General features: G+C 38.8%; 1 protein-coding gene across 2 annotated transcripts in view; it reads left to right on the top strand.

The window, feature by feature from the left end:
• The window catches only part of LOC122074111 (probable LRR receptor-like serine/threonine-protein kinase At1g06840), a 52,673-nt gene that overhangs the window by 4,773 nt on the left and 28,354 nt on the right, over nt 1–19,546 (top strand). For both annotated transcript variants that reach the window (XM_042638954.1, XM_042638955.1), the window contains exons 3-12: nt 931–1,081; nt 1,330–1,401; nt 1,598–1,669; nt 2,988–3,131; nt 3,228–3,299; nt 3,445–3,516; nt 16,109–16,183; nt 18,790–18,858; nt 19,007–19,075; nt 19,303–19,374. In XM_042638954.1, the coding sequence (XP_042494888.1) occupies nt 931–1,081; nt 1,330–1,401; nt 1,598–1,669; nt 2,988–3,131; nt 3,228–3,299; nt 3,445–3,516; nt 16,109–16,183; nt 18,790–18,858; nt 19,007–19,075; nt 19,303–19,374 (868 nt within the window). The remainder of the gene's footprint in view (nt 1–930; nt 1,082–1,329; nt 1,402–1,597; nt 1,670–2,987; nt 3,132–3,227; nt 3,300–3,444; nt 3,517–16,108; nt 16,184–18,789; nt 18,859–19,006; nt 19,076–19,302; nt 19,375–19,546) is intronic.

Raw genomic sequence — 19,546 nt, 5'->3', positions numbered from 1 at the left:
CTCTTGGAAGCTGGAGCTTATCAGTTCTCATTGGAGCAAGGGGCTCTTTGAGAGTTCGGTATTGTGACTGAGGTAGGTAGGTTTCTGTCTAGTTGCCGATGTAAGGCGTCGGTTGGCTTCGGGAAGGATCGGTTTGGAGATTGGGAGCGAGATCGAGGCCGAGAACCCTAGAGTTAATCCTCAAAAGAGAAATCAAGTCAGATTGGAAAGCGAAATTCATGAATATTTACTTTTATATCATGGGAGCAGTAGTAATGATGACAGTAGAACCATTGTCCATTTCAATCCATCGATTCAAATGCATTTTAATAAAATTAGGGTTACGAATTGAGAGTAGTCTCTGATTACGCTCCTGAATCGCAATAGAGTCGTATTAGGTGGACTCAAGAAGATTTCATCCTTGATTTCATTTGGGAGATTCGGTAATGCCGTCCTATCAAACACCTTCATCTCTTTCCTCAGTTTCTTCATTCTTTTTCTTAGATTTTTCTGGTTTTATCTTGGTTGCGATGGATAGAAGAAGAAGAAGAAACAGGAAGAAACAAAAGGGGGAAGTAGCTTTTATTCCCGCTCACTCTCCCGCACAAAGCTCTTATTAGGAAGCGAATTTATGCTTTTATTAAGGCCTTCTTGTGGTTCTCCCTCCTGTTGTTGGGGTTTGAGGTTGCTGGCATTTTGGATCCTGACTTGCAATTGCAACGGTAACGCATCTTGTCCACACCCTGGTTTAGGGTCAAAAGTGTAATTCTTATTTCTAAACTAACGGTGTTAGACTTTAGGGGTATGTTTGGTATTTTTGAAAATTAGGGTGGTATCTCATATAAGGTTTGAAATTAGGGGTGATGCAAGATAATTTTCCTTATTATTATTATTATTATTATTATTATCATTATTTTTGAGATTTAAATGATAATTAGTGTAATGTTGCAGTCAATGCATTACAAGCTATCAGGAGCAGCTTAATCGATCCTATGAAGCATCTTGATAACTGGAGGAAGGGGGATCCATGTACATCGAATTGGACAGGAGTTTTGTGCTTCAGTACAGTTGGAGCAGATGGATACATGCATGTAGATCAATTGTATGTTTTTACTTTAAACCTTAATTAGCTTTCATTTTATTATGTTATTTGGAAAGAAAAACTTTTTCCCAGAGGAAGCTAGCATTATGATTTTTTATTTGAAAGTTGACTGGTTTTCTCTTTGATGCAACTTATTTCAATATCTCTGATAAAAATTAATAGCTTTAGGCCTTTTTTTCTTATTTTTTTGGTTTCTTGAACATTTGTATAATGATGCCATCATTTCTCCTTTTCATTGTTTGGTGCAGGCAACTGCTAAATATGAATCTGTCTGGATATTTAGCAACTGAAGTTGGTCAGCTATCCAATATTACAGTATTGTGAGTTTCAAGATTAATAAAAGTGGAGACAGAAAAAGCAATATTAAGTGTTGCATGTGGAAGTCTTTCTTCATTATATTTATTGACTGATTTATTTGCAAGAGAAAGCATCTTCATTTCTTTTTATCTTCCAAAAAAGAAAGAATTTAAATTTAACCTTCCATTAAACTGATTATTTTCTTGTTTCTTTTGGAAGAGATTTTATGTGGAATAATATAACTGGGAGTATACCAAAGGAGATTGGGAATATTTCAACTTTGCGGCTCTTGTAAGTAGAATTTATACCAATTTAGGAATATTAAAATGTTTTTATAGTCTTACATGTTTACTCACCTTCACCTAGTGATATATTCATTTTTTTTCTTGTTTTACATATTTATGTTGAAGCTTCTAAAATCTGAGATTATAATAAATGTAGAATTAATCACTATCAATTGTTTGTGGTTGTGTGGAATATTGAAGTAAGCTGTTCAGTTCATCATCTCGGAATATGGTTTTTCAAGGTGAGTACAAGTAATGATTACGAGAAAATGGACATGGTAAAGGGATTCTTTACCCTATTGTTCCTGTATCTTGGAATCTTTTGCCCTTCTATTTTGGGTACAAATTAAGCAAAATTATTAGAGTTTTGTATTGGAAAACATTTTCTATTTGGAATTGGAAGTGTGTTGGATGAGGAGCCTGGTCAAAGAGTGTCATTTCGATCTTGCCAAGAACTGTTCCTTAGGGCAAATCTAGCTCATTATATTATTGAGTTGAGTCATCTGGACCCGTTATTGTTTTGTATGAAAATTGCTTTATATGATGATAAAACGCCACAAAATAATTGGACCTGTCATCTTTGTGAATTATGGTAGCTTAAAGTTTCATCTGGTAAGGGGTTGTGATATTAGAATTGTTAAAAGTTTCTAGGTACTATGCTAGCTATATCCCTAATCTCTTATAAATAAAGGTACCTTCTGTCCCATTAAACAAGCCAAATCATTCTCATATTTTATATTTCAACTTAGTATCGGAGCCAAAAACCCTAATTCGTTCTTTCCTTTTCCTCTGCCGCTGCCAGTGGGGCTCTCCTCACACATTCTTGGGTCTCCAGCTTCCTTTGTCAAGCCTAAAATAAACCTAGGAGAGGTGGTGAGGAAAGGAATTCATAGCCTAGGCCTTCTACCATGTATGACTTCGAATAGAGCTGATTGGAGATCAATGATCCATGTAGCCGACCCCTTCTGGTTGGGATGAGGCTTTGTTGTTGTTGTTGTCGCATGTTTTGTTTAATTTCGAAGCTTTCTACCTAATATGATTTTGGAATTGTATGTGAAATAAATGAGTACAGAAGATAATTGCCTAGAGTTGCATCCAGTATAATTTGGGCCCAATGGTCATTGTGTATTACATTTGATGTTAGTTTGTAATTAGAAATTTGGACATATTATTTTTTCGGAGAATTCTCTTTATCATGTATTTGGTTTCTCATAGATATTCTTGACTAGTAACTGCTTCTGTATATTTTCAAATGCAATAGATGTGCATGGTTAAATCTCTTTTATTTATTCACCTTTTGGGTCTACACATGTCTTCTGGCGCAGGCTTTTGAATGGCAACAAATTCTTAGGTTCCTTACCAGATGAGGTTGGAAATCTTCCTCAATTACATAGGCTCCAGGTAGACCAGAACCAATTATCAGGACCAATACCAAAATCATTCTCAAACTTAAACAAAATTCGACATCTGTGAGTGCCTTTCAAAACCAATGTCACTTCTTGTTTGAAAGGACTTTTAAATATCTTCAATGTGGTTAAAATCTGCTTATATGTAATTTTGTGCAGCCACTTGAACAACAACTCAATTTCTGGGAGAATTCCACCTGAGCTTTCCAATTTGACGACTCTTATGCACTTGTAAGTTCATATAGGAATTACTTAAGTTCATTTTATACCGTTGAATTATAGTTTAGTTATTTCATAGTCCATAAAGGTAGATATTCTAGTATATTTAAGTTTTACTCTCATATGCTTTTCTTGTTTATGATGTTAATGTTTACAGGCTTCTAGACAGTAATAACTTATCAGGGTCTCTTCCATCAGAGTTGGCTAACATGCCAAGCTTGCGGATATTGTATGTTCCTCTCACACAACTTTGGTTGTTATTTTCAATTAATTTAGTTTCTTAGTTCTTTTTTGGTTGGGGTCCCATTCCTTTTCTTTGGGGGCAATGATAATATGTTTTTATTCGCTTATAATGTCCTGTTATTTTGTGGCTTCATCAGTTCATTGTATTTCACTTTACTGCTCCACTACAACAACAATTATAAGCTTATCCCAACTAAATGGGATCGGCTAGACGGATCCGTTATGGTCTAAAATAGGAAAAGAAATAAGAACAAAAAGAAGTAACAAAAAGGCAGTAAAAGGAGGTAAAAGGTGGTAAAAGACGAAGTCAAAGCAGTAGTCAGCTGCTCAGAGTAGCATCATGGGAACATCCCCTACAAGGGGTTGGCTACACGGGTCCTTGTCCTCCACATAACTCTATTTGCAGTCATTTTAGGTTTGCCCCAACTTCTTCTAGCTCTATTTAACTGAATTTGGTCTCTCTTCCTTATTGGGGCATCCATGGGTCTCCGTTGAACATGACCGTACCACATCAACCGGCTCTTGCATAGCTTGTCCTAGATCGATGCAACCCCCAATTCATTTCTAATAGAATCATTCCTTACTCTATCTCTCCTCATCCTACTGCACATCCCTCTCAGCATCCTCATCATTACTGCTGTACACTAAAATTTTGTATTTCATGCCTTAAAGACTGAGTTAAGCATCAAAGATATTTTACCTTAGACTTTCTAATTTCCAAGTGTAGGTTTGTGGAATATGGACTCGTGCCTTAATACGCATGACCACCCTTTATTTATATAAAATAATAAGTAGTCCTAATAGCAAACTAAGTACTCACTAAGAGTAGTTTAAGTACAATAATGAATTGTTCAACACTCCCCCTCAAGTTGGTGTATAGATATGGCACGTACCCAACTTGGACAAAATAAAATAAAAGGTTTTACTACTAAGTCCCTTCGTGAGAACATCCGGTAACTGATCTTCACTCCGCACAAAAGGAACACAAATAATGCCTTGCTCTAACTTCTCCTTGATGAAATGCCTGTCAATCTTGAAATACTTAGTACGATCATGCTGAATAGGGTTGTGCAATGCTGATGGCTGACTTATTAGCTCAATATAGCAACATCGACATCTGGACAGACACACTAAGGTCATGAAGAAGACTGCAACCAAAGTAGCTCGCATATCCCATGCGCCATAGCTCGAAACTCTACCTCTACACTGGATCGAGCGACAACGGGCTGTTTTGTACTGTGCCACGTAGCCAAGTTACCACCAACAAATGTACAATAGCCAGTAGTAGAGCGGCGATCATCTGGGGAACCTACCCAATTAACATCAAGGTATGCCTCAATCCTCATATGATCTGTAGGAGAGAATAAAATACTTTTTCCTGGGGGCAGTCTTCGAGTACCTAAGGATCCGGTTCATAGCATCCATATGTGAGGAATAGGGATTATGCATGTACTGACTCACCAAACTTATTGCATGAGCTATGTTTAGCCTTGTGTGGGATAGATATATGAGTCTTCCGACTAGCCTTTGATATCGACCTTTATCTACTGGTTCACCTTCCTTGCTTCTGAGATGGGAGTTAGCCACAATAAGAGTATCCAGGGGTTTACACCCTAACATATCAGTTTCTGAGAGGAGGTCTATGGTATACTTTCTCTGAGAGAGAACAACACCCTTGGTTAAATGTGCCACCTCAATACCAAGAAAGTATTTCAACCTTCCTAGGTCCTCGATCTCAAACTCCTTCCCAAGATAGGCTTTGAGTTTAGAAATTTCATCTGTATCATTGCCAGTAACAACAATATCCTCCACATAAACTATCCGCACCGTGATCTGATCACCCACCTTTTTATTAGATAGAGTATGATCAACATTACTCTGAGTAAAGTCAACTGCTATCATGGCCTTGTGAAAGCAACCAAACCACGCCCTGGGAGATTACTTTAATTTGTACAGAGTTCTCTTTAGTCTACAAACCTTGCCTTGTGTTTTTGGACTAGAGTATCCAGGTGGAATGTACATATACACTTCTTCAGTTAGTTCTCCATGAAGAAAAACATTTTTGACAATTTAGTTGTTGTAACTCAAATCCTCGATTCACTGTACAGGAGATGATAACTCGAACAATATTCATTTTTGTCACAGGGGAAAAAGTCTCCTAGTAGTCAATTCCATAAGTCTGAGTATTGCCCTTTGCCACCAATCTTGCCTTGTATCTATCCACAGTCCCATCAGTATTATGCTTGACCGCGAACACCCATTTGCAGCCAACTGGTCGCTTTTGTAGGCGAAGAACAACCAGATCCCATGTGCTATTCTTGTGAAGAGCTCTCATCTCCTCATTTATTGCCTTATTCCAATTAGGTTTTGCATTTGCCTCCTGCCAGGTTCTAGGAATAGAAACAGAGGACAAGGAAAATACAAATGCACGATATGATGGGGAAAGAGCATTGTATGACACTATGTTGGAAATTAGATGCTGTGTATAAGTCCTATTACCTTCTCTATGAGCAATAGGAACATAAAGATATTGGTCAAAAGTAAGAGGAAAGGTTATACCTGGGAGAGAAGACTCAGGATCAGGAAGCGATGGAGTAGCAGTGGTAGTGTCAGTTCTCCTTTTTTTGCAAGAGAATATTTGTATCACTGGACCATCCTGTTTTTGCCGAATCTGTTGCTCCCCCTGAATAGGAGCCTCCTACTCCCCCTGAACCATAACCACTGGGTCAATGGGAGCCTCTAAATCCGTAGTCTTATTTTCAGTATTCCTTTGAGTAGCATCATCATCTTTAGTAAGGAAGTGACAATCAAAAGTAGGAATCTGAATCACCTCTTCATGACCAGATAACTCCCCTTGAAGAGGTGTAAAGTACGCCTCAGTCTCATGAAAGATTACATCCATGGAAACAAAGAGTCGTCGAGAAGCTAGGTGATAACACCTGTAGCCCTTCTGATTAGCCCACAAAAATGCACCAAAGTCCACGATGGTCAAGCTTTCTTGAAATCTGATGATTACGAACGAAGCAAAAACAACCAAACACCTTGGGAGAAACAACAAAAGTATGGGACCCAGATAACAACCTAATGGGCTCTTAAAACCAACCACATGTGAAGTCATCCGATTGATGAGGTAGGTAGCAATAAGGTCAACCTCTCCAATAGGGAGCAGGGACCTGCATCTCAAACATCAAGGAGCGAGCAACTTTAAGTAAATGACAATCCTTACGTTCAACCACCCTATTATGCACTGGGGTACCACACAACTAGTCTGATGGATGATCCTGTGATCAACAAGGTAGGACGGAAAAGAACCATCCATATATTCCTTCCCATTATTGGTACGCAAGATCTTGATTTTAGCATCAAACTGTGTATAAACCATGCAATAGAATTCCCGAAAGCACTGAAAAACTTCACTCTTATGATGCAACAAATAAATCCAAGTAGAACGAGTATTACAATCAATAAGTGACAAATCATCGACAACAAGAAACAGAGAGACAACGGGCAGGCCCCAAACATCAGTATGAATTATAGCAAAAGGAACCGTACTTCTATTAACTGAAAGAGGATAAAGATTCCGAGTTTGTTTAGCCAGAACACACGCATCCCAATTAAACTGGTCCATAGTACAATGTCTAACTAATGCCGAAAATAATCTAGATAAAGTGCCCCATGGGAGGTGTCCTAGGCGTCGATGCCAACCCATGAGTTCTGAGAGTGTCACATCGGATGAAGTATGTAGAGACTGTGAGGGACTAGTGTCCAGGTAATGGAGACCACCACTTATTCTACCATTGCCAATTGTTGTCCCCGTCACCAAGTCCTGAAACACACAGTAGTAGGAAAGAAAGTGACTTTTTAGTTCAAATCCTTAGTATTGCTACCAACGGACAGTAAATTAGTAGAAAACTTAGGAACATGTAACACAGAAGACAATGATAATGAAGGAGAGCATTGAATGGAACCCGATCCAGTAATAGGTGAAAAGGAACCATCAGCAACAAGAATTTTGGTATTACCTGAAGAGGTACAATATTTAGCAAAAAAGGTGGGCAAACCGGTCATGTGATCAGTAGCCCCATAGTCAATTATTCAGGATGGGGAGGCTATAGATGCGTTATGACCATAAACGAGAGTACCTGAGTGGGCTAAGTGCGAGGCAGGGATTGTTGGTAGAGAGGAGGCAGCAACAACAGTAGAGGATCCCATTTGAGTCAATATATGACGAAGCATAGCTATTTCGTCAATAGAGAAGGATGCACGGGCAATAGTGGAGCTATCATAATCTACTGTAGTCTCATATTGACTTGCCTGGGTGTGCTTCCCACGACCTTGGTTACGGCCACGAGAATTGGTAGGATGTCCATGAAGCTTCTAACAAGTCTCCCTTGTATGATGCTTCTTACCACAATAATCACATTTGACAATTGGTTTGTCGGAAGAGGAGGAAGTAGAAGTCCGGGAACTGTACCAGTAGCAGAAACCAGAGCGGATCGATCTTGAAAATGAGGCTGTAGCATCTCAGATCGATGTTGTTCCTCAGTCTGAATGAGGAAATATGCTTCCTCTAGGGTGGGTGAAGGATCACGATTGAGCATATTAGCCGTAATATCATCATATTCCACATTAAGACTGACAGAAAATCATAAACACGGAGCTCCTCCTCATGCTTCTTCAAACCAACAATATTTGTCTCACAAACAGGTTGATAAGTCTCATAATAATCAATCTCATTCCACATGCCCTGTAGATCAGAGTAATATTGAGCCACATAAAGCTCCCTCTGAGTAGCCCGGTGGACCTTCTATTGTAGTTCAAAACACTGGGCACGCTTGCCCACGTGAGAATTGGTGGCCTTAGCGGTCTTTCAGATCTTAGCAGCAAAATCAAGCAATAGATATGTCCTAGCAATAGAAGGTGACATAGAATTAATAAGATAGGAAATCACCATCCAGTTGACAACATCCCATTTTTCTTGAGCAGAACTTGTAGTAGTAGGACGTTCTGAAGTGCCCATCAGAAACCTGGCGTAACCACGATTAGCAATCGATAGGTCGTAAGACAGAGACCAGATCAGATTGTTGCTCCCATCCAACTTGATGGTGCTAGTAGGGAAGAGAGGATAGTCATGACCAGAGGATTGATCCCCTACTTCTTGAGTAATTGATATCCCAGAATCCTCAAACGTCATGGGTGCAGATTCAGTGAGCAATCACAAGAGAGGACGACCAAGCCAGATCTAATCAAGCATAGGAATAGGGTATGAACAACGCCAAGTCAACGGCCCCCAATGGGAGAACACTCACCACTGAGGAGGAGAGTTTCTGAGAAGCAAGGAAATATCTTTTTTTTTTAGATAGACTAGCACATGTGTTTGGCAAGTGCTAGGTAGTGTAGGATTAGTCCTAGTTGGGTTGGGTTAGGATTGGGTAAGTCAAGTTGGGTTGGGTTGGGTTGGGTTGGGTTAGGTTAGGATTTAGTAAGTTGGGTTGGATTAGGTTTAGGACTCAGTAAGTTAAGTAGGTTTAGGATTTAGTAACTCCGAAGGAGCAATACGACCATAGTTGCCGGGGTCGAATGCTTGTTTTGGTGGAGAAGAAAGGCAGTGACGGCTGGGAATGATGGCAGGAGGCGGTTGCAATTTTCAGTGGCAAGAGGCGGTTGCAAGTTTTGATGCCTGGGATCGATTGCAGGTTCCGATGGCAGGGGTTGTGTTGATGGATGCTATGGGTTTGCAGGGTCTGTGGATGGAATCGTGGACGAGAGTTGAGCAGGAGAGAAGTAGTAACGTGGCAGTGGCAATCGGTGGTGGAGGCTAAACGAAGAAGAAGGTGAATGGTATGGTGTTTGGGTTTTTGGTTATTAGACCTGCTTTGATACCATATAGGTTTGTGGAATATAGACTCGTGCCTTAATACGCACAATCACCCTTTATTTATAGCAAAAAATAAGTAGTCCTAATAGCAAACTAATTACTCCCTAAGAGTAGCTTGAGTACAATAATGAATTGTTCAACACCAACTTTGTTAATTGGTGTTTATTACCTATTCCCCCCCTCCCCCCCACCCCCAAAAAAAAGAAAAAAAAAAGAAAAAAGAAAAAAAAAGAGATTATTGTTAACTTATAGATCATTGAGATTATGTTGAGGTCAAAGTGTCAAAAGTAGTTGATCAACTTCACTATCAAGTTTCTGTCTCTACTAAGTTTCAATGATGCTTCGTTAAAAACTTTCTAAGTTTGAAATTTATTAATGAGCTTTAACTGGAAACTTTGAAGAGTATGTTGGCTTCAACCTTAGTTCATCAATTTCATGAGTCATACCTTGTTGTCATTCTACAAGAGTTTGTCTTTTTTAAGTTTATGAGAACTCCTTCATGGATGTCCTAACCTATCTAGATGGGCCAATGAATTACTTGTGGGTTATTATGCACTTTTTTATGGGTGAATAATAAATTTATTACCAAGAGAAAGAAAGAAGATGAAATATACAAGCCCAAGGGCCAAAGCAAGAAAATAAAGAAGGAAAAAATGAAAAAGAAAAAGTGAAGAGTCCCACAAAGACTGCCCGGGGGGGGGGGGGGTGGAGGGAAAAAAGGGGGAGAACCTAGGACACAACAATGAGCCTGATCCTTGGGGACTCCCTTACAAGGTGAGAGGGGATCTATCTGAGCTTGGAACTGAAGAAGATGGCATTCCAAATCCTATGAAAGAAATAAGAGTTGGATGTCCATCTACAAAGATTCCTTTCCATCCAGATGTGGTTTATGGTGGTGCAAAAAATGAGCTTTCCGGCAGTATTGCAAATAGATGATCCGGAAAAAGTCATATCCCAAATCCATCCCCTGGCAAGGGGGAGAGGACTTCTCCTGCCAGGTTTTTTAATGCACTTGAACAGCCTTCAATCTTCATTCCTGGGTGAATGATAATTTCGCACTTGGCAGAATAGGACAAATGATGTAAAGTGTAGTTGAAATGTAACAGATCCCGGAATATCAAATTCCTTTGCAATGATATGAAGGAAGCTTGAAAAATAAGCAGATCTAGCGAAATAAATCCCCTGAGAAGCTGTGAAAAAGTGCTGGCGAGAGAAAAAGTTTGTTGTCAGTTGTAGTTGGGGATAATATATGTACAGAAGGAGATAATACCTAAATTTTTTAGTACTGGTGCTGAAAATAAGTTGGGAGAAGAGACTTAAAACTCAATAGGAGCGGACTGATGCTGTGCAAATCTGAATGGACTTGGACCAGGTGGTTATGGATGTTGTAAAGTATGATTTAGGGTAGAGGAATTGTAAGAAAAATAAATAAAGTTCAGTCCAAACAAGTAGCCAGTCAAAGGTTTTTCATAATCAGAAGCTTTATGTGAGTGGGGTTAAAATGATTTATAGATAATTCAGTTGACTAAAACTCTAATTACACAAATAAATGCTGAACATCAAATCATGAACTTGAGGCTAAATAGCTCTTCTCATGCTACTGACCTGAAATCAGATTGGAAAAGCTTGATCAATTAACAAATAAGGCCTCATTCTGTAAAACTCTGAGGGAGTGGTTCTGGTGATTTTTTTCTCTGCGGTATTAAAAAAAAGGGAAGGGTGTTTGGGAACACTAGTTCACTTTTACTCTGACAAGGTGAACCAGTCTTCTGTAGTGGAAATGAAGAAGTATTTTGAAAATGCATCTGCACTCCCAGAGCAACTGTGAGGCGACTGGTGGAGAAACAAATATACCCTCATACCCGCTGAGGCTTGGTACATTCCATCTCCATCTCTCTCTCTCTCTCTCCTTCTTTCCCCACACAGATCTCATACAACCACTGCCATCGTTGTCCTACTCTCTCTCTCTGCTGGTCTCCCTCTTCCAATCTTCTTCTCTGTCTCTTTGCGTCTCTCTCTCCTCTCCCTCTCTTTCTCTCCTTCACTCTGTTTCCCCTAGAGAGCCTACCTCTCTTCAGCCTCCCATTGTATCTCTCTGAAATTTTAGCTCACTGCATCTCTTTCTCTCTGTTTCTATCGGCCTCTGTCACTGAGATTAGGAGAAAAAAATCATCATCGGTTTCGACCAAGGAATCCATCAGTCTTCTATGCTGCTGTCTCCAGTGATAGGAACATCCCTCTCTCTCTCTCTCTCTCTCTCTCTCTCTTATCTTTATCTCTTACTCCCCCAAGTTCTATGCTGCCAGACAATGCTGACTTCCCGGCGGATTTACCTAAGGGTGCTCTTTACCTTTGAAGGGGGCCAGTGGTCCTTTTACCTACCTCATACTCTGCTTTGGGGTGAGTTTTTCCTCAGTAGTCTTATCTCCTTTGCTAGTTTCATCATTAGTTTCTATTCAAGATCAATGCAGCTTGGATTCCAAAGGATGATTCTTAATTGACACTTTGTCTATGGAAGTCCAGAAAATCAACATCCTTCTGGGACTCCAGTAGGTTACTTGTAAAGTTTTGAATTCCATTGAATGATTAAGTTGTGGAACTGGGAGACTGGACTCCAATAAAACCATTGCTTAATGTAGGACATGTAAGTTCAACAGGGCACGTGAGGCTAGTCAATACAAGACCCAGAATTTGGAGTTTCAAACAAAGAAACCACATTGCAATCAAGCTACATTGAGATTGAGTTAATTACAGAAAGAAAAGGCGAAGGAAAGGGCATTCCAATTGTTTGAAAGAAATTTTCAAGTGAGACAAGTACCTAAACTATCTATTCCGAAGCCAAAAACCTTTAGTCCTGTCCTGCTGCTGGCCCTCTAAAAGACCCATTCTCCCCTTTGATAGGAAATGGATTTGGATCAATATGACCTTCTCTGGCTCCTCTATTTGTGATACTATTGGGAAACTTGCCTTTTCTGCAACCATCAACTATCTTTGGATGGAGAAACATTTGTAGATGGTCATCCAACTCCCGCTCCCTAGAAAGGATTTGGATTGCCATCTTCTTTGATGTTTCCTCTAAAATCCAATCCCTCCCCAACCGTCTAGTCCCTAACTCCCTCAGAAATAGACATATCATTGCCTCCTGGAACCTATCCATTGACACCATTCCCCTTACTTGATCCACTTACCCCCCTCTTCCCCCCCCCCCCCACCCCAGTCCTCGTCCTTCCCCTTCCCTTTCCCCCTCTTTTTTTTTTCTCCCTCCTTTCTTCCCTCCCTGGCTGCTGGTTTCTTGTTGATCCCTTGGCTTTTAGTGTTGTAATTTTGGTGCTGCTTTGCTTTGTTCCCTTTAGGGTTGGCTTTTCCTTGTTGGCTTAAGCCTCTCTCTCCCCCCCCCTCTTTCCCTTGTATTTTCTTCTCTTCTTTGGTATATAATTTAATTTTTATTCATCCAAAAAAAAAAAAAAAAAGAGCTTTAGTTACTTTTTGTGGGGACCTTTGGCTTTTTCTTGTTCAGATTATGTGATTTTTCTGTAGATTGTACCAGTTAGCCATGACTTGAACATTGTGTTTTTTCTTGGTTAGAAACGGCCAGTTGTCTTGGGCCGTAATGCTCAGTTGCAACCTGTCAGACCTGGTTAGGTGGAAGAGTTCTTACGCTTGGCTTCCCAATTACTCTATTGACTCTTGAATGATGATTCTAGAGTTTTGAGAGATGGATCAAGGTGCAGCTTCACAGTGAATTCAGATTATGACTTTTTTTTTTCCTTTCTTTTTTCCTAATGCCATGCGTGAGAATTTGTATAAGGAGAAACTTCATCCAAAGGTGATTTTTGAGGTGCGAAGAAATTTGAGTTACAAATTATGACACGGGCTTCCGCTTGCCCGTAACTTGATTCGCCTACTAGACGAGACCTTCAGTTTTTAACCAAAGGCTTCCACCATTCTGAAAAGAGAATCATTAATGATAGCCTTCACTGAGTATTGACCCGGAATCATTTGTAGATAGAGGACCCCATATTTCCAATAAATTCTATAAATGCTACTTTTGTGAGATAGAGAGCAACTTTTTTCAACTGTGAAGTGAACGAAAATTGGCTACTACTGCAATTGCTTAATTTTCAAGAATCTATTTAGCGGCTATTACCTTTGTTCAGAAAGAAACAGCATAATAATTTACAGAAATTACAGGATTACATGAGCAGTCAAGGTATATAGGCACACATTGGATATTATATCCTACATCAGACATTTGCAACAAAGGAATTAATTTTTTTTTTTGGGGGGGGGGGGTGGTGGTGAGATAGCCTCATTTTGTAAAAACTGGTTCCCTATGTGAAATAACCTAGAGAGGGGGGTGGATAGGTTATGCTAGTGAAATTTAAACCTTTTTCGAATTATGAATCCCAAATGTGATTGTAAATGAAATATTGCAGAATAGTAAAACAGATACAATCACACAACACCAAGATTTATATTTGTTCGATTCAATTTGAGTCTAGTCCATTTCCTGCAAGTTCCACTTGTAAGGTATTCAACTAGCTCTTCCCTTTCAGTACAGTAGGTAGGGAGAAAAACCTTTACACTATCTTTTAAGGATAAAAGAATCCGTACAATCTCTTTCTAGGTAGAGAGAGACCTTACTACTCTTTTAAGGATAGGAGGATCCTACACAATACCTAACCACAGTCTAGTGTATTGCATACTTACACTGTCCAACCTAGAGTTACTCGACTTTGGGACAAATAAAGAATAAGAAGTAGTGGAATAAAATTACTTCTATGCAGTGCAAATGATATGCAATAAAGTAAGTGAATGATGCACCTTCACTTGGTCTTCAATGTCTATGTAATGGGACTGATAATAAAGAAGTCCTTGTAGACTCTCCTTAGCTTTTCCTTGTGTAGAATAAGTCACACAATAGCTTTAGGAGAGAAAGATTGGAAGTCACCTCAAATGCTTTAGTATTGTGTCGTAGTTGCTTAGGAATTGATGGATTTTAATTACTAGCAATTGAGGTATTTGTAAGTGAGATTAGGGTGCTAAAATAGGTAAAAAATCTCATCCAAACGGTCATTTTTTAGGTGTCCCGGTCGACCTCCAAAATATAGCCGTTACAAAATATAACCGTTGGAGGGTGATTCAAGCAAACCAGACATCAGCCGGTCGACCTGCACTTTTGGCGGTCGACCTCCACCAGTGGCGATCAACCTGCACTTTGGACGGTCGACCTGCTTGATGATTCTGCCAGAAGCCCAGAATCATTTCTGCAGCCAATCTTTTGGGTTGATTTTGACCTGGCAGACTTTTAATGACCATAACTTGGTCATAAGGACTCCGATTGGGGTGATTCCAAGTCCATTGGTTCCGTAAATTGAAAACCTACAAATCTCGTGAAGAGATCGTATCTTGATACCAGCTCTCTAAATACCCAAAATGCCTTTGAACACAGAAGTACTGTTCTTCACAGTAAGTGAAGGGATTTCTTAAATCTGATGGTTCCTTATAGCTATGGGTCTTGGTGCTTGCTAGGGTAATATGATCTAGGGTCATTCTAAGCATGATGAATGCTTATATGATGCATGAGTGTGTATATAATTACAAGTAAATAGAACTACAACTTGAGACATTCTATGTCTAGTCTTCATTCTTCTTTGATGAGAGCTCCAAGTCTTCATTTCATCATCTACTTCATTTCTTCGTCTTGGCTTGAATACTCAAGCTTGCTTGAACATACATGATTTTTGGATCTCGATATTCACTACTTCAGTTTGTCTTTCCATTCTTGACTTTCAACCTGCTAATCAATGCTTAGAGGTGACTTATTAGAAATAGACCATTTGCTTGTTATCATCAAAACCACTTTAGGTGGATTAGGAGTGTGGGCATGTTCCCCATACATACATGATTTTTGGATCTCGATATTCACTACTTCAGTTGGTCTTTCTATTCTTGACTTTCAGCCTGCTAATCAATGCTTAGAGGTAACTTATTAGAAATAGACCATTTGCTTGTTATCATCAAAACCACTTTAGGTGGATTAGGAGTGTGGGCACGTTCCCCAACACTATGTTTTAAATTTTAGAGGATGAGGTCACAGTCAGTGACAGGATGCATGTGCGTGTGTTGTCATATTTTTACAACCTTTTCTTTGTATCCTAGAAATGGGCCAGATGATGGGTCACAAAACGCAGGTGTATAACCATTATCTTTCAAATTAATTACCTTTCCTGCTGCTGATTTAAAAGAGAGAGAGAGAGAGAGAAAAAAAAAAGATCCCCTGCTACTGATTAAAAAAAAAAGATATTAAAATCTAACCTACTTGTCTTATCCAGTTTCTCCTTAGTAAAGTTCCAACCCACAATCTCATTAAGCAATATTAACCATAGGTTTGTCATCTCCTAGATTTCTTCTCTTTAACCATCTCATATATGTATGTAAATGAGTACTTTTGCATGCTTAACTTTCTTAACGTATGTCTATTCATTATCTTTGCTAGTCTGTTGACCTTATATATGATGCTTTGGGAAGTCTCCCATATGGTGTCTTTTTTTAGGATTGCACTCCCATACTAGACATTTTATCTTAAAATTTACTTGACTACTATGATGCTTAGTTGTGATTTGTGAAACAACATTGGTGGACTAAGGATTTATGATTAATATTTCCAATATTTTCTCCACCTACATTTCTTTTGCAGACAACTTGATAACAACCACTTTGATGGGGCTGAGATTCCAGCTTCTTATGGCAACATGTCAAACCTATTCAAATTGTGAGTGCAATTGCTCAAACTGTGTTCTTGACTTCTTGGTCACTATTTAGTATCTAGGTGAAGCTGTACTTTTTACAGCTCTGATGAATAGTCTAAAAGTACTAACTGCAACCACATATCATTTTTTTATCTAACGAAAAGGAAACTAGGAAATTCTTCTTACAACAATAAATTAAGTGTTAATTAAATAATTAAGTTGTAATGACCACATTTAATTTGTGCTGTTTTTAGAATCAGCCTTCTATGAAATCATGGGTTTCATGCCACTCTCTTTGGAGTTTCACAAAAGGCAGTCCTGAAAGATTGTCTTTGTGTTGATTGAAATGATCAGTCATCTCCAAGGTTTGGATTTTGGTTTAATATACTGGCGAAATTACTGAAATATGGTTCGGCGAAAACATTGAAACCCCTCAATTTACATCCTATATTGTTTCGACATTGGACTGGTCACAGTTGTCGAGGCTCCTAGGCGTCCAAGTACCTTGGTCACCTTGGATGCCATGTTTTGGTCGACATTTTGAAATATTGAACCATGGTCATCTCTTGCTAGTATACCTGATGTACCATATTGAGCTGCTTTTATTTATTTATTTTTAAATTATAATTTCCATACTGGAGCTAATTTGGATCTGTATCATTTTGTGTTTCTTTTAACTCTTCCTGATTTATCACTTCAACAAAAAACAACAACAACAGACTCAGCCTTATCCCAACTTAATGGGGTTGGCTGCATGGATCCTTGAAAAAACAATATGGAGAAATGAAAGGTTGGAGGTAGGTCAGCTTTGATAGTTATAATATTTGGGATTTCATCTAAATTGAATTCAGGTTGGGGCTAGGTCATCTTCTCTAATTGTGTAATAAAGCAAGAGTCTTAAGCTAGTTGAAATCTAAAGGTTACAAGAGAAGTAGAGAGGAGATGAGCGTAGGAGGTAGAAGGAGAAAAAGGGAAGAGAGAATTGGTGGGAATGTGCTGTAGGAGAGAATAGACTTCTCTCTCCTATATTGATTCACTTAGCCATCATAAGAGAAATTACATACCTATCACCCCATGCTAACATAAGATAGCCATGGGATCTACAAAAAGTTATAAGAGTAAAAACACAATATAACATAATATGCCAATACCCAATGTACCTTTATTACATGAACTCTAACACTCCCCTTCAAGCTGGAGAATAAATGTCATACATTCCAAGCTTGCACAAGATAGTATTGAACTGATGGGGGATGAGCCCTTTAGTGAAGATATCAACCGTCACTTGTCCTTAGAAAAGGGTTGCATATGTGGCCAGCATCAATGCAACAACAGCAACTCAACCTTATTCCAACTAAATGTGGTCAGCTACGTGGATCCCTGAAAAAAAGAAAAAAGAAAAATATAAAGAACAAAACAACAACAATTCAGTCATCCTAACTTGATGGGGTCGGCTACATGGATCCTTGCCTTGCAATCAGCTCTATTTGCGGTCATACTTGAAACAAGAGTACAAGACCTAAACTATGCATGTCTTTCCTCAATACTTCTCCTAAGGTCATTTTAGGGCTACCTCTAGCTCTTTTAGATCCTTCAATCTGAATTTATTGTACATAGAAAGGTGACAAGTGTTACCCTCCCCCCTCTTCAGGGGGAGTCTGTTGCTTTACGAGAAGATGTGCCTTTGGCGGTTTCTCATGATCACAGTCTGGTATTCCAGGAGGAGGAGAGTTTGCAGGAGAAGGAGATGAAGATTATGGCAAGAAAATTTAACATTCGTTGTGGATTTAAATCGATTAATTTCTTCCCCTTGGGTGTAATAGTTGAATCGAGTATACCCAGATACACTTGCTTCCCCTTGTTTGTGTTGTTGATTTAGAGAATTGCATTTTTTTTTTTTTTTTCAATCCTGATCTTTCTCATGTAGACTAAGATATTCACTTGTAATAGTAATATATATATATATATATATTGCATCTCTAATAGTAGTTGGATGATATTGATACTATTGGTTGTCAGCAGATTCCTTTCCTTTACCACTTGCCTCCGGCTTGAGTTATGGCTTGCATTTTTAGTCTTTAATGCAGAGTTGTGTATTTCGAATCTAGCTTTTAATGCAGAGTTGTGTGTGATTGCATAGTTTTCAATGCTGAGTTGTGTGTTCGAGTTGTTACTTTCGTACTTAGCGGGGCTATCAAGAATTCATTATCTCATTCCTCCTTTTACGAAAGTAGGTTGGGTGATGGATTATCTTGGTGGTGGATGTAATGCATATAGGATGCTTTGGCTTGACCGATCTATATGGTATGTCCGGTAGACAGCCATTACCTTATTATAGTCTGTAGTTATAAGCCTGTGGCTGATTTGTAGTGGTGCGCCAGGTTGACAGCCGGCACCTATTATAATTAGCCATGACCCGTCAATCTTTTTACATAGATCCTTGCACTCGTCCTTTCTTGGATCCCCCATGTAACTGACCCCATTAAATTGGGATAAGGTTTTGGATGTTGTTGTTGTGGATTTAAATATTGTGATGTGATGTAGGTCCTATTAAGTACTTCCAATTGACAAAACCTGTTTGGAGAGAGTGCTTATATTATTGCATATTTTCTTATCTCTGGCCATGCAGAAGTCTTAGGAACGGCAGTTTGCAAGGTTCTATTCCTGATTTAAGTGGGATGAAATGCCTTCACTATTTGTAAGTTAATGATTAATATGTTGAGGTACACGTATTAACCTCTGAAGAAATTTAACACTTTTGGCAGCTTATTGTCTTATAGCAACTATGTTTTATAAGAAATTAATGACTACCATTTGCTAATTTGTTACTTGGTTATATGTGACAGGGATCTTAGCTGGAATAATTTGACTGGATCCATACCATCAAATAGGCTTTCTAATAATATCACCACTATGTATGTAAGATGATAAATGTTGGCTTCTTAAAGCATTCTTCAACTTCTCCTCTTACCTTTTTGTTGACCTGAACCTCCTTAGCACGCTTTTTTATTTTTTTGGATGCATAAGCCACCTTAGCATGTTATCATTGAGTAAATGAAAAATTATATCTTGAATATCATTCAGTTATCATATGACAGGTTTTCTTGACCTCTAAGTTATATCTAACAACTATCTTATGCAGTGATTTGTCAGACAACCATCTTAATGGGTCAATACCTGCAAATTTCTCAGATCTTCCAGAACTGCAGAACCTGTGAGGATCTGTTTACATTTTACTTTTTTTTTTTTTTTTAATTTATTTATGGTACAGATGTACAGTTTTATTCTTACCTTGTCAGTATTATTGAAGTGTTTTTGTTTTGAGTGAATAAACAAATTCATTACCAAGGAGGAAGAATATAACAAAGGAAAGAAGAGAGGGGGGG

Source organism: Macadamia integrifolia, chromosome 3 (genome assembly GCF_013358625.1).
Source record: "Macadamia integrifolia cultivar HAES 741 chromosome 3, SCU_Mint_v3, whole genome shotgun sequence".
NCBI lineage: Eukaryota > Viridiplantae > Streptophyta > Magnoliopsida > Proteales > Proteaceae > Macadamia > Macadamia integrifolia.
Note: the sequence above shows the minus strand (reverse complement) of the source record. Positions and strands in the feature narration are given on the sequence as shown.